At 43.3% G+C, this 14,951-nt stretch overlaps 1 protein-coding gene across 2 annotated transcripts in view; it reads right to left on the bottom strand.

Annotated features, from left to right (window-relative positions):
• Positions 1–859: 859 nt before the first annotated feature.
• Positions 860–14,951, bottom strand: part of GFPT1 (glutamine--fructose-6-phosphate transaminase 1) — a 49,676-nt gene continuing 35,584 nt past the window's right edge. For both annotated transcript variants that reach the window (XM_019545931.1, XM_019545932.1), the window contains 6 exons: positions 13,991–14,148; positions 9,473–9,587; positions 8,282–8,409; positions 7,226–7,393; positions 5,519–5,680; positions 860–4,962 (listed from right to left, as the gene is read on the bottom strand). In XM_019545931.1, the coding sequence (XP_019401476.1) occupies positions 4,918–4,962; positions 5,519–5,680; positions 7,226–7,393; positions 8,282–8,409; positions 9,473–9,587; positions 13,991–14,148 (776 nt within the window). In that variant the 3' untranslated portion in view covers positions 860–4,917. The remainder of the gene's footprint in view (positions 4,963–5,518; positions 5,681–7,225; positions 7,394–8,281; positions 8,410–9,472; positions 9,588–13,990; positions 14,149–14,951) is intronic.

The raw sequence follows: 14,951 nt of genomic DNA, 5'->3' as shown, positions 1-14,951 counted from the left end.
GGGTCCTGGTCCTGTCCTATGTAGACTGCAGCTACTTCCTATCCTGTGGCTCTTTGTCAATCTGTCTGTCTAAGGAGTGTGTACTGACCTCTATGCTAGGTATGTGGGTTCCAGATGTTAAGTCCAGCACAAGCACCAGAGAATGATTAAAAAGCAATTTACTATGGGGGTCACAGCAAGGCTTCCAAGTCTGCATATGGGGTAGGAATTGTGCCCTGTGTTAATGGATGTGCCAAGTCCTGTTAGTGGCCATAGGAGATAGTCTCTTAAGTAGGAGGAGGAAGAGCTGAGTCTTCTCAGTTGTGGCATGAAAGGAGGCCAACCAGTAATTGGGCTTGAGGGGCTAGAGGCAAGGTCTGAATACAACAAGCTTTCTGAAGTCATCTGTGTGCACCTGCATGGCTATCAGAAGATGATGGCATCTGTAACAGCCTTACTCTAACTGTTTTCAAGGAGTGTGGCCAGGTTTGGTGAACTGAAATGGAGCTGATGTAGAATGGTCTTCAGCTGTGGCCTCTGGATGATGAGTGGACCTGTTGCCTGAAGGAAGCCGACTGGTGTTTCTGGGAAGTGAGCTAGGTTTGCTCACAAGTCTGCTGTCTTTTGGCTGGGGGTCAGGACCTCATGATGAAGAGGCTTGCTGTGATTGGGCTAGAGCCTGGGGAGGCAGGGCCAGCCTTGGCTAAGAGCCAGCCTTTGAGCGACTATTGGAGGCAGATGACCACAGGGCACTTAGCAAGGCACTTTGGGGTGGCCCACAAAGTTGCCCTAGCACTGGGAAGACCTTTCCTGGGAGAGCTTTCCTGTGTTTCCCCACTGCCAACAAGCTAGATTTAACACAAGGCAGCCACTCCATTGCTTGAATGTTGGGCACTTCATTTAATTCAAATGGTGAGATAGAAAAGAAGCAAGAGACAAAACCAAATACAGGAAACAAGGTAAGGCATGGTCCCCATAAACCAAGCAGACTGGCTATGTACAAGGGAAGCAGTGGTAACAATCATCTTTTCTAAATTCCTTTGTTCCTGCACCAGGTGCCAACTTTCAGCAACTGTGGCTGTTTCAACCAAGCCACAGCAGTGTTCACACCTGCTTCTGGGGCTTTATTGCATTGACAGTCTCTTTCATCTCTGGTGCCCCATGTTTGGTCAGTAGCAGACGGCTTCTAGAGGAGGGAAAAGGTTAAACAGACAGAACATGCCTTAGCTACCTGCAGCATAGAAAACCATCCTAGCAATCTAGTAAGGTCAGCCTCGAGTCAGCTAACTAGAAATTCAACAAGCGACTAGGCTGCATTAGCTCCACATGACTAGTGATAGCCAGGGGAGTATAGTAATTTGGCTCTGATTTTTCTCCAACTTCAAATGTGAGGCTTGCACTGGTGCAATCTGCAGAGTTGACAAAGCAGTAAAGTGCAAGTCTGCCAGGCCTTATGCCACAGCCAGTATGGGGCTGTGGCACACACTGCTACCTGAAGACTTGCACAAGAAGTGGGAAGCCAGGAAAGTACCTGGGCCTATTTTTCAATAAAGCTTTTTATTACTTGGGTGTATGTGTGTGTTTGTTTTTTACATGACTGATGAGAGAACGTTTTCTCCTCTCCTGCATGTGGAAGCAGGCGGGAGGGATGTCTCAATTACAGATGCCTGTACCCAAAAATAAGAGGAGAGCTACTAAAAGAAAACAGAACATAAACCATCTTATTAGCAACCTGGCTACTATACAGGAGAGCACAGAGGATGACTGCTAAGCACCCAGTAATAGCCTGCACTGCTATCTTGTTCAGGTGGGGCTCTACTACAGAGATGAAGCAACTGCCTTTCTCAGTCAGTTCAGAAGGAATGAATTCATTGGCTCAGTCAGCTAAACATTTGTGGCAGAAGGGGAGACCTACAAGTCATTAATAAATATCACAAGACACTCAGTTGTTTTTGTGGAATCTCATGAAAACAAAAATAGTCTAGAGTAAAAAGTAACATTCATTCATCAAAAAGCAACACAGCTAGATGAAAACAATGCAATGAAAGGTAACTCCTGGACCCAGGGATGGCAATTACAGCAGTACCAAGATGCTTAAGTTATCCAAAAGCATGGTAGGAAATCTTCAAGTGCACCTATATTCCAAAGCAGTCTTGGATGCGAAGCATCCCACTTTTATAACACATTACAACATTTAACAAGCTATTTCTTATTTGCAAGTAGCTTAAGTCATGACTAGTTTTGGCAAGCTGACTTTTGGATGCTTGGCATAGCTCCACTGGCTTAAGCTGCCACCACTGATTTGGGTATTATTCATTTCCAACAAATGCAAATTCTATGTCCTAAGCCTACAGGGTAATACCTTTAATACCAACAAGGAGCAGCTCATTCATTTTAACAGCAGATGTCAAGTGTCACACCTACACCTTTACCATACTCTCTTGGCTCTTTGCACACATTTTGTACTGGTAACATCCAACTTCGAACAAGTTAGCTAAGTACTTGATCTTTCTAGACCGTTTATTTGCCTAGAATTCCAGTCTCATTCACTAGCCTACCTGCCAGCATCAGACAATAAAGCATCCAAACTGTAAAGCGAGCCATCCCAGGCTAGTCGGCTTCTATTAAGTTTGATGGCAGAGATCTCAAAAGTCCAAAACAATGCATGTACAACTATGCCAGAAGCCCCCTCACCTCAAGGATCTCATTCACAACAGAATCAATGCTATGGTGGACATGGTGGGCTTTGATCCTGCAGTTCCTTCAACCCTGGGGAAAAGCTTCCCTATGCCTTGGCCAGGCCCCTTTTGTTTCAGCTCTCACAGGGTTACAGGGTGACATTTTTATTTTCAGAGGGGAGAAAGTCATGAGCTGAGAAGAGCAGAAACAAGTCAAATCTTCCAGCTGGGAGAATGAAAGACCTATATTGCAATGAGTTGTGCAAATTTCAGCAAAGAAGATTTACTACTGTCTCCTTATCATTAAATTCTTGCAGAAAACAAGTCTTTCACTTTTCACATAAAGCAGAGATGGAAGCAGTAGTTAATTAATGCCTACAATATTTGCTTATGAAAGGCTAAACTACTATATTTACTACTACACTTCTAAACATACTCATAGGATAACATAATTTGCATTCAAAAGTAATGGTTTAAATACAAGTCATTACCCATACCAAGTCTCAGTACAGAGTCCAGTTCCATACTGGTTTTGTGAAACCAGTTTTCCCAAAGTTTTTGCTAACAGGAAAAATTAAGCCATAAACAAATCCAAGATGGTTTTGTAGTTAAGTCACATATATTAGATATTTAACATTGATTAGAAAGAATTGGTGCAAACACCGTTTGGAGGACTTGTCTATTGTACAAGCCAGGATTTTACAACAGTGGACAGCATGCTTGCTGAAAGAAAACCAAGTCCTTAAAGTGGTGGACAGTCTTCCTGATCAAGTAGAAGTCTACATGTCAAAATAGTGCACGTTAGACAATTAGCCCTGCAAACTTTGGCTCCATAGTAGTAAGCGACCTCAACTGCTCAGTAGTAAGCTTGACTGCAGGTCTTGAAGTACTATGGGGTTTTTTTTTGTTAGCCTTGTGTATCACAATATAGCTACTTAGTTCAAACACACCAAATGTGGTATGAATTTCACCCCTTTCCATCAGGTGACATTTACTGTCCCTGAATGACTTGGATTTCTAAAAATCAAGGTGCTGAACATTTGCCTCTAGTTTCAATTACAACTTTTAATTCAATTCAATTATGAGAGAAATCTCTCTCGCAATATTTTTTGGAGTCTTGTCCACGAAGTCTTCTGGCTCCCTGCCCAAGATATAAACCACTATCAAACACCAACATTTTAGAAACAAAGCCACACATCCCGCCCCCGCCCCCCAACCGAGAAATTAACAGAGTAAGCAGCTCAAATGAAACCCAGGGGCACGCACGTGTGACCTGCGACTGCCCTAACATAGCAGCTGACACGTGCACAGTTAGTGTCATCCCTCTGGGTGTGTACCCACCTGGTAGGGTGAAAGCAGGGATGCTCAAAGCAGGATCCTGTTTCACAGAGGAAAGGTCTTGCAGATGTTCAAAAACAGGGTTGCTCGTAATCAAACCAGTACCCAAATGCTGGGTGTTTTAGTGTTGCAAAACTTGCTTTGGGGGTGAGGGGTCAAGAGTCCCTTGCCAGCCTGGGGAATGTATAGTTTTGTGACTACTGCACAACAGGCTCTCAGGGTTGCTTTTCACTTTGGTAACTATGCAAGGACTGGGTCAGATGCTGCTCTCACTTGCACTGAGGTTCAGCCTCAACTCCACATGTGCTGGTGGAAGAGTAGATTTTGGCCCGCTGTCTGAAAGGACTGTCAGGTGCTAAAGCACAGGCAAGATCCTGCTGAGGCTACTTGGAGCAAGTTTACCAACAGAGTTCAGAGGAGAGAACAACCTGTCTGTGGAGTTCCCCAGTGTAAAGGAGTCAGAATTTGACCCAAGCTCTTTATAATCCCTGGTGACTCACAATTCATCATGATGCCAAATCTAATTTCATATACCAGGGCCTGCCCTCATGGCCCGAAAGCACGACAATTACTTCATGTAACCATATCTCTTCAATGACATGAGCAAACCACACTGAATAACAAATACAGCTCAATTATCTCAAAGTAAAGTGGGGGACCCTCAACTACATGACTGGGCATTTATCAAAGAAAATAATTCAACACCCTTTGTGAGGCGTAATTCAACAAAACACAACTACGGCCATAGCACGTGGAATCTATTTGACAATCACCAAATGCAAAAGAATTATGATCATCTTCTACACAAACGACGATTTAACAAAATAAGATTTGACCTAGGGGATCTGGAAAAAACAAAGTATTTTGGTACCAAAAGAGTCTCTCATTCCCTTCCCCATGCCCCTAACATTCAGATGAGCTTTTATTCTACCGTTACAGATTTGGCCAGATTTCTTGGAAAATCAACCTGCAAAGAGATAAAACATGGAATTTGTGAACAGGAAGGTAGGCATCGACATTTTATACTTCCTAAGAGCCATTACAGGGAGACATCTGAAAGTTACTGGAATGTCTTGGCAAGGTTTTCCACTTTTGTGCAAAAAAAATGCACCAAGGCTTCCTGTGCTCTGGGACTCATAGGCTCAGATTAAAATATTTGTCTTCCTAAGAGCCAAAATGACAACTCATGAGACAGACAGTGATGCTAGACTGAGGCAAAGGTTATGACTTATTAAAGGTCACACACTAAGCCTTTAGGAAGAAGGGCAGAACTTTTTACCAGAGCTGTATAAAGCACTATGACCAGGAAGGACTACTCAAAGCTAAATACACAGGACCTTTCTGGTCTCTGATGGAGCTAAGGCATGCACTTTTCTCCTCAGTGACCTAATCTTCATTATGTTGATGTCCCTATTAAGGCCTTATTAGAGCACAGCTTTCTGTTCAGCATAACAAAGATCTCTTCCTGTCCTCTCAACAGTAAGTACAGTATGGAAGGGGGACAGAGCTAGTAGAGTACTTACATCATAGCCTCTGAGCACTGCAAGATGGAAAGCCAGGAGCTGGAGAGGGATAACGCTCAGGATCCCCTGCAGACAGTCCACAGAATGGGGAACTTTGATTGTCCTCTTATTATTCTTAATTGTCTCTATATCTTCCTTATCACAAATCACCACGGGCCTTCCCTGGAAGAAAGACATGCATCAGCAAGCAGAGAAACCATCATCAGGAAAAACTGACAAGGGCCATATATTTATTTGTTCAAATCTGGCAAATATTTCACTTAATTTCTAAACAGCACAGCAGTCACTTAAGAGTACTGTGACCCTAAAATACTATGTTGAAGGCTTAAGCCTAAACTAGGGGTCTGTTACTCTTGCCTTTTTACCAGGGAACTTCCTTACAGGACGCTGAACAACATTCAAGTATTAAAATGTTCAGTCGGCAACAGCACGTCACTTCTCAAAGCCCTGATGGAAGTGGATAGTTTTCACAGGACATAAGCTGAGAAATGTTTAAAATGTTAAATTACCTTATACCACTCGTGCTATTCTGGCTGAACTAACTGAAGTCAGAAAAAATCAGATTTAAATTTATATTTACATGCTTTAGCTCAGGGGTGGGTAGTTATTTTGGGCGGAGGGCCGCTTACCCAGTTTTGGCAGGCTGTCAGGGGCTGCATGGGTAGCCCCGCCCCTTGACAGGTGCCCTGCCCCCAGTCACCATCTAGGTAGGGACCAACATCCCAGGGCCAGCACCGTTGGGGCCCAAAGCAGGCAGAGGCTGGCAGGGGTCTGTGGAGCTGGGCTGGGCTGCACCAGCAAGGAGAGGGGGGAGCTGGCCCAGCTCCACAGAGCCCCTGTCGGCTGGGACCCCGCACTCCTGCCACCCTGCCCTGGGCCCCGCCGGCACCGACCCTGGGGCACCAGTGTGGGCCCTGTGCTCCCGCTCACACCCAGTGCCCCGCAGTACAGGCGGGGGGCAGCGCACAGCCCTGACCCCCTGCTTGCCAGCAGGGAAGAAGCTGGTACTGAGCGCAGGGAAAAGCGGCCCCTCGCTCACCCCACGGCCTGCGCTCGCAGCCCACGCGGGGCTGTCTGGAGCAGGCAGTCAGTCCCAGGTGGGCTGTGAGCAGCTGCAGCGCGGGGCATCAGCCACACAGTGAGCGAAGAACATTTTTGAAAGGAACCAAGGGCAGAGAAATATTAATTTGCTACATTTTTTTAGGGGCCCCGTGGCAGATAGAATGGCCTCGCGGGCCATATTTCACCCACCCCTGCTCTAGCTAGAAAAAGTCTCTATAAATATAAATGTGCGTGTAAGCTCTGGGCTTCACCAGCTATTGAATTAAATATTTACAACAGCTTTTGTTCACAGAAGTTGATGCATCATTTCTGTCTGGGACTCCTTTGAAGATGATGCTGTTAAACCACCTTTTGTTCATCTTACATAAAATTGCGATTAAAAGCCCACCGAGTTTACTTTGCTAAATGGACAGTGTCCACCTAACAGCTGTTCAGTGGCCTCAAAATTCACCTGAGCTGAATATGAAGGAAAAGGTTTGAAAGACTCATTGAAAGCACTACCCTCACCAGCACTACAGTACTGCCCACAATGCCGTTGGCCCATCCCACACGTCCTAGCATTTCCTAATACTTTACCAGCGAAGGAATCAATTTGAACTTCCAGACTCTGAGGATGGATACAAATAAAATGTGGCTCTAACTTACCTGTCGTGCGATAACCTGCTGGAGAGCATTCTGGCACTTGGCATATGTATGGTCCCGCATGATAATCATGATAACTGGCATCAATTTGTCCACCAGTGCCAAGGGACCGTGCTTCAGCTCACCAGCCAATATCCCTTCTGAATGCATGTAGGTGATTTCCTTAATTTTCTGCACAGGAAGAATATTGAAAGAGTTATTTCCCCTGCAGTGACAATGTTTTTCGCTATCAGGGTGTGTCAGCTATTTACATCACTCTTCCTCAGAATGAGCAAGGATCTGAAGACAACTCTTACCTTTTAAACTCCCTCTCACATTTGCTTTTGGCACAAGTCAACATGTGGAGGTGAGAAGCCTGGATGAAGTTTCAAGCGGTGTTCTAGCTCAAGAAACAGGCCACCAATACTCTTGGGTCTCTACCCCCAGATCTACCCAGAACTCTGTGGTTTGGGGTAATGCACAGCGTGTCTGCACAGATCCAAATGTAACTGTGTACTTACATACCAAAAACATAATTGTGGAACAACTGGAAACTGCTCCAGCCTATGGAAGGCTTTGCTCTTTTTATTTATTTAACTCCAGAGTCTAATCAAAGTTAACATGTGAGCAACAGACGCATGTTTAAAATGGTTACAGTACACAGCTATTAAGACAGTGGCTGAAATGGTTTGCAAAGTGCCCTGCTTAGAGTTCATCTTAAATACTTTGTACAGAAAGCAAAACAAACATTTCATCTAAATATCAGCTACTCCAGGGCTGTTTTGGGGAATGTCACAACTGGCGTTTCTTTTTTTTTGAAGAAAAAGTTTACAAGCTGAGGAGATTCAGGATCTCAAACACCTCAGCGCCAAGCTCAGTGCTGGAGGGTTTGAGTTTACCATCCAACCCCACCACTCACGAATGGTGCGTGGCCCCGGTGGCTGGGGGGGGGGTCATGGCTGCACTGGGGGTAGAGGCCGTAAGCTGGAAGCTCCTGCAGATGCTGCTGGCACGGTCGGCAGCAAAGGGGGGGTGCCCCGCCACCAGTCAAGCCCAGCTTCAAATGAAGAGTTTCCTTACCAAAGCCCCCTCCAGACACGTTGCATAGTGATAACCCCGGCCCATGATCAGAACGGACTTCTGGTGGTAAAGCTCGGTTGCCAGTTTCTGGATCTCATCGTCCATGCTCAGCACTTCTTTAATCAAGTCTAAGAGGAAGAGGCAAAGATGTAAGTAAAGCACGCTGCCCCTCCAAGTACATTTGGGCTTGGTACGAACCCTCCTGTTTTCTCACTGAAGGATAACACATTTGTTTGTGCCAGGAACCATCAGCTGCCCCTTTGGAGCTCAGTAAATGACTCCGTAATCTCATGTATAAGAACCTAAGCAGTGCCATACTGCATCCGACCAATGCTCCAACAGTGGCAGAAGTGGCTGCTATATAGGGAACGATCTCTAGAGGGACCTACTCTTTATCCAGTACCACCAATCCTTGATTCTAGGTTTAGAGACAGACTCATAGAAGCACAGAAAATGAGGGCTGGAAGGGACCTCAGGAGGTCATCGAGTCCAACCCCCTGCTGAAAGGAGGGTCGTTCCCAACTAGATCATCCCAACCAGGGTTTTGATGCCAGAGGAAACATCTTCAACCATTTTGTTCAACAGCTATTAATAGATCTCCCTGAATCTGCCTGTGTTATCTGCTTCCACCACCTCCTGTGGCAATGAGCTTCACAAGTTAACTATACGTTGCATTAAAAGTACTTTCTCTTGTTAGTTTTAATCTGTCACCTACTACTGACAGCCAGTGCTCCCTTGTTTTAGTATTCTGGTACTTGGTGTACAGTCCCTCCCTCAGTCAGCCCACCCCCTTCATGATTTTATAGCTCTCTATTATACCCCATTTCAGCCTTCTCCTTTCAACCTGAAGAGTCCTAACCATTTCGGTCTCTCCTGGCATGTCAACTGCTCCATGCCCGATCATTTTGGTTGCCAAGCCCCCTCTGCGCAAAAAACACCAAGTCCAAAAAGTTCAGTCTACAATGGGCAAGTGCCACACAATCTACCCCATCCTCTGTCCACAACTTCATCCTGGCCTTAAATCCTTAACAAAGATACTGCATCTGTTGTTCACAGGGTAAAAACCACAGGCACATTTAGAGTCGAAAGCCAGCCACCCATTCTGGCTCGCTTCAAATAATGGATCTCGTGTTGGCCCTCTGCAGACAGGAACAGAGCGAAGGGAACAGTGCTGACCAATGCGACCCATACCTGGCAGTCCTTTCAGACCTCTCATTATTTCTTTGCGCCTTTCTTGCATAGAAATCCTGTCGTCACACATCATGAGGGCAAACATCACTAAAGAAACAAACTGGCTAGTGTAGGCCTAGGAAGGAGAGAGAGGAGGAAGATAAGTGCCATCACATTCAGTGCCACACAACAGTACAGACACAAGCCTTGATTTGTAATCCACAACTATCGGGGTTAGTCAGTTTTAAGCACGAGAGGTCCTCAGAGTCCAAAGTTAAAAGTATGAAGGTGGATGCACCTTTATTTCCAGGATCTTACAATACAATACAGGTTATTCCAAAGCACACTGCAACCTTGACAAAATGCGCTGGGATTAATGGCTGGGATTTTCAGAGGAGCCTTAGAGATTAGGTCCATTTTTATGGCTCATATGAAAGGGAATTTAGATGAAACTGAGTATCCAAGCTAAACCTAAACATTTGAGATTGAATTAAAAAAGGGGGGTGGGGGATGGTTAAAGCAGTATCTTAAGGCTGCCAAATCACCAGAAAGAGTTATTCTCATAGTGCCATTATTAAAGGGAGACTGTGCAACAGCTGGAGACTATCAGACTTTAGATAGCCTTGCCTGTGTTGTGGTATGCGACCGTGATGTCAGCAACAGATGTTGGAGGGAAAAATACAACTGTTTTGTGGTTTCCATGTCTAGTTTTTAATGGGCAGATTAAATGGTGGAGGAGCTACATTTTTTTTTTTTTTTTGGCTGGAAATGTTTGAAGTTTCCCTATGAAGTTGCTTTTCACTCGGGCAGTGCTTAGATTTGCTTTTAAAAAGTCATGAGCGCAATGCCATGCTGCTGCACTACAATTTTCGTTCCAATTCAACATGGAAACACAAGAATGAAAAGTGCAAGGCATCCGTGTGAACGGAGGCCCATGCCGAAGCAAGCACAACTGCACTGCAAGCCGGCTAAGGTAATGAGCACAAGTTCAGTGTTCAGAAATGCAGTAAATCAAGTGCACGTTAAACAGAGAACCGATCACCATCACCCTTATTCTGCAACATCTGACCCCAGGTGCCACAGGTTGGACCTGCAGAGTAATATTTTCAGTAGTATCCCCCTTCCTGTTGGCAGCTGATTCGCTCTCTCTCTGTTTAACTCACTAAGTTAAATAAATGCAAGAGGCAAAAACCAGGCTGTATTACAATCAGTAGCCAAAATCACTGCAGATGGGAACAGGGCTGCTGCAGACAAGTGAAATGGAAAGCCAATAGACATATAGCCATCTCCACATTGCTAGTGAGTCAACAGCTATACTCTAGCACTTGCAAAGCAATTAAGTGATGGAGTAAGTATGTATTTTGATGCACCCATGTAAAAAAACCCAGCACACTCAAAAGCTGCAACACAGTGAGGAAAATGCTGAAAGTCAGCATTTCAGACAAGTACTTTGGATCTAATTTTCATCAAGGTACCTTCAATGAAATAGCTGGACTGGACATTTTTCCTCATGTGGAAATCATTTGTAGAAAGCAGTGAATTAAACTGGCCTCACAATTTTTCACCATTTAAAATTGATCATAGAAAATAAAAAGCCCTGTTCATCAAAGGTGTTTAGTCTGGTTCACCCTGCAATGGGGATACCAGCCAGCAAAATGCAGATTCTCACCTTTTTACCCTTCTTGGGCTGTACTATATTTGTACATGCTTTGAGTCCAACAGGACCACAGCAACTTGCGTTTCTGGCTGCAGGGGAAACCAAAGCTAAAAACTGTACATCTGCACGAATAAACAAAGCAAATGAACTCAAATAAAGGCAAGCTTTCCAACTAAACAATTACCCTAAACAAGCATCTGCAAGGCTAGTGTAAAACATGGCTCTTGCTAGATTTAATCAGAGGTGCTGTAAAAATCCTTGAAAGGAAGACTCCACACAATGACAAAAAATATCAAGTATTTAACAAGTTGGCCTGTGACATTTTGCTAGACAGGGATTCAAACCCTGTAAAGCAAATATCAAGAAATGCATTAAAATCTACAGTCAGCCTATTGGAAAAGCACAGCTCTGTAACCTTTCTAATTGTCTGCCACTGTTTAAGGAAAACACAAATGTATGGCCAAAGTTACTGCAGAAGGTTTATGGAGAATTCAAAGAGTCCAGAAAACCTTCAGGCATGCAAACAAGGCAATCAGATGTATTGCACATGCTCTGCCCTTGGTAGCATACAGCTCAAGTCTGGAAGTCAACGGCATCAATACAGAACAGCAATGTGAATACTGCCTGGATTTCTTCCTGCCGACAGCCAGAATTTCCTTTCGGGTTCCTACATTCTCGAAGTGGAGTTTCATAGACGTTCACAGCAATTCCTGGGGCTCATGGGCCAACCAGTAATTTAAGATCTGACATTTAAATTGCAGCACATACAGGTAAGTCTCTGTGTCACTAGAAAGTGACCTGCAAACTATAAAGTTGGCAAGGTAAACAGAATCCAGGAACAAATACAGCTCGTTCAAGACTTTTTGCAAGAATCATGATTTTTCCATGATCAGATTCCCCAGTGAACTGTTAAAACTCAAATGTGGTTTTTGGCTGAATTCATCTAACAGATTGACATCATCTCTCCCAGAACCTAACTAAATCAAAGCAGATTTCTCTGTGCAGAAGCACTCCATTTGAATGAATTGCTGCAAAGCAAATTTTATGCTATACCATGCATGTAGCCAGAGGCTGTAGCCAAGGAAATCAGGCTCCATATTTAGTGGACATCTCTGCATTTTTCAAAAATATCATTTTCTGTCTTCCATAAAATTACTGCTCTTCAAGTCTGCCCTTATTATTTTGGAATTCAGATTACTGACCCATTAGCAGAGTTGCTTTCAAAATGGGGTTATTTTTTAACTCATTTGAACAGTACAGAAGCCTGCTCACCTCTTCTGGCCTCAGAACTGCACCACAACTGAAGCATGCTGGAGGAAGCATGTTTGCGGGCAGTTTTCATACGCTGTCCCAACACCCTGGCACCCTCCCTGGCCCTGAATCAGCCGGAACAGCAATGGCAAACTAATAACCTCGCCTTTCTCCATCTGTTGCCGAAATCCTGTCCTCTCTTTAATCTTTTGAATTAAAAATATAAATGTTTGCCTTTATTTTTTTTAAAACATCTGCAAGAATGAATGTGGAGCATGCTGGGATGAAGGTGTATGGCACTAGATCAACAGTGCTATGTCCCAAGACCAACCACAGGGGTCAGGCAAGATGCCAAGGAGTTACACGTATACTGGAAACGTCTATAGAAGTCGAGGTATAAGCAGTGTGGATGCGTAAGGCCTGCCTAATTCCACACTGCAGAAGCTACCTGTTACCTTTTAATACTTCTTAGCACTTGTGAGCTGAGGCATTGAAGCCAAGCACCCTTTGATTTGAACAGACAGGGAATTAAATAGAGTGAACAGATCTGGTGCCGTTTGGTCCAGAACTCTAATATTTACAATATACTACAAGACTTGCTATGGTGAGCAAAACTTGCTAATCAGGGATTACTCTGGCTTCTCTGACCTCTTAGGAAAGCACCTTGAACAGGTGTCTGGAAAATCTTAATTATGGGGAATTTGTATAGGTTTGGCTTTGTTACTATTTTAATCAGAGACAGATTCTCCTGTTACTTATGCTGGTATAACTCCATCCAGTTGAATGACTACTCTTAATATAGGGTAGAGAATCTGGCCTCAGAATTGTACATGTCAAGAATTATTAAGTTTGCACATTTTAAATAAAAAATAAAGATTCTGCTGGATCCTTTTCTTTTTCATGCTGGTGTACTTTTTAGGTACAGCCAAAGCCTTGGAAGAAAGCAAGATTATAAACCACCCAAGTAGCAACAAGGTTTCCCCACTTTGCTTTCAAGGTAGCTACATATTTCCATTCGTGAATACAGTTGTACTTTTGCCATTAATCCCCAAATCCCCTGGAAGTTTATCCAGCAGCCTGAAGCCGTCCAACAAAATGGTCATATAATTTACCTGCAGTGCAAAACATCTTCATTGTACAACACAGCAAAGGAATCTTCTTTAAAAGGATTCCTTTAACAAAGTTTCACTTTCTAGCAGTGACAGTGCTAGAAAGTGAAATACATACAACTTACAGGACCATCCAAAGATGCAAATTAAGTCTTTTGTGTTCAGCCACTTTTATTGAGAGTGAAGCAGGTTATAATAAAAGGTTTCTTCCTTACTTAAGGTTATTTATTGCATCAAAAAGAATTATAGGAATTGGTTCCCATACTTAAAAATAATTCCACTGAAGCCTTCTATTTAGCTGTATGTAGAAATGTTCAGTAGCTTCATTTGACACATTTTTAATATATGTTCCAAAATAACTTGTGATTTTTTTTTTTTGTAATATTAAAGAATGCCAAGGAAGAGAGAAGCCCCATGCAATATGTGGGGTTAAAAAGAGCTTCTGCTGACATACAAGTACAGTCAACCACAAGCAAGTTAATTTGACTACAAATGAGCAAGGGCTATTTATCTGGTACTCACCTTTGTACTGGCAACACCAATCTCTGGGCCTGCATTGATATGGACTCCGCAGTCCGTCTCCCTGGATATGGAACTGCCAACTGTATTAGTGATTCCCACTGTTAGGGCACCCCTTTCCTTACAATACCGAAGACCCATCAAAGTATCTGCTGTCTCGCCTGGAAAGATAAATGTACAAGGCTATGATAAGACAAGTTACAGGCAATGCTGCATACATGACAGCACAAAAAGCAGGTATGCTGGAGGTAAGGTTTATAAATGGGTTTTTAAAAAAAAAAAATCATTAAAAGCCTGCATTAACCTGCACTGCGGACCACTGAAAACTCAACTACTGGAAATGGGCAATATAATCTTCTGCAAACTCACTTACTTTCAAAGACATGGCTACCTGATCTGTAGACTTAAAAATAGCTTTGGTGAAGGTAAACATTGACCCTATGGTTTTTAAGCCACTAATTTTGGCATAATGTTCAATAAGCAAGGTGAATTAGGTCTGCTTTGCAAACGTGAATCAAATTAAATTAAACTACCTCTTATTAATTCACCAGGCCAAAAAATATTGTTTAATATATACCCAGCTTGATTAATCCAATCTGAGTCCACTATACAGGCATTACCACCTGATAGTTAATTGTTTGATTTAACACTTTTCCAAAGGTGTTAATGTCCTACACCTTGTAAGACTGCAGTATGCATCAATTCGAAATGATGTACTGAACCACTCTAACAGTAATTCAAGTGATGGAATCTGTTCCTCAAAGAGCTCATCCATTAAATACATTAAGAATCTTACTGAAATTCAAATCTCTAACTCAAAATCTCTGCATGTATTCATTTTGGGTATTATGTCATGTCTTTATTTTGTATTTTTTTTTGCTGTAGCTTGTGAAGACTGCAGTATCTTAGGTTTCATTCCCTGGATATCACCCCTCCCCTAAAGAATAAAGGTGTTGTGTTACCT

The sequence above is a fragment of the Crocodylus porosus genome, unplaced genomic scaffold, assembly GCF_001723895.1.
Source record: "Crocodylus porosus isolate Cpor-Errol unplaced genomic scaffold, CroPor_comp1, whole genome shotgun sequence".
Lineage (NCBI taxonomy): Eukaryota > Metazoa > Chordata > Crocodylia > Crocodylidae > Crocodylus > Crocodylus porosus.
The sequence above is the reverse complement of the archived record's forward strand: the minus strand, read 5'-3'. Positions and strand labels throughout refer to the sequence as shown.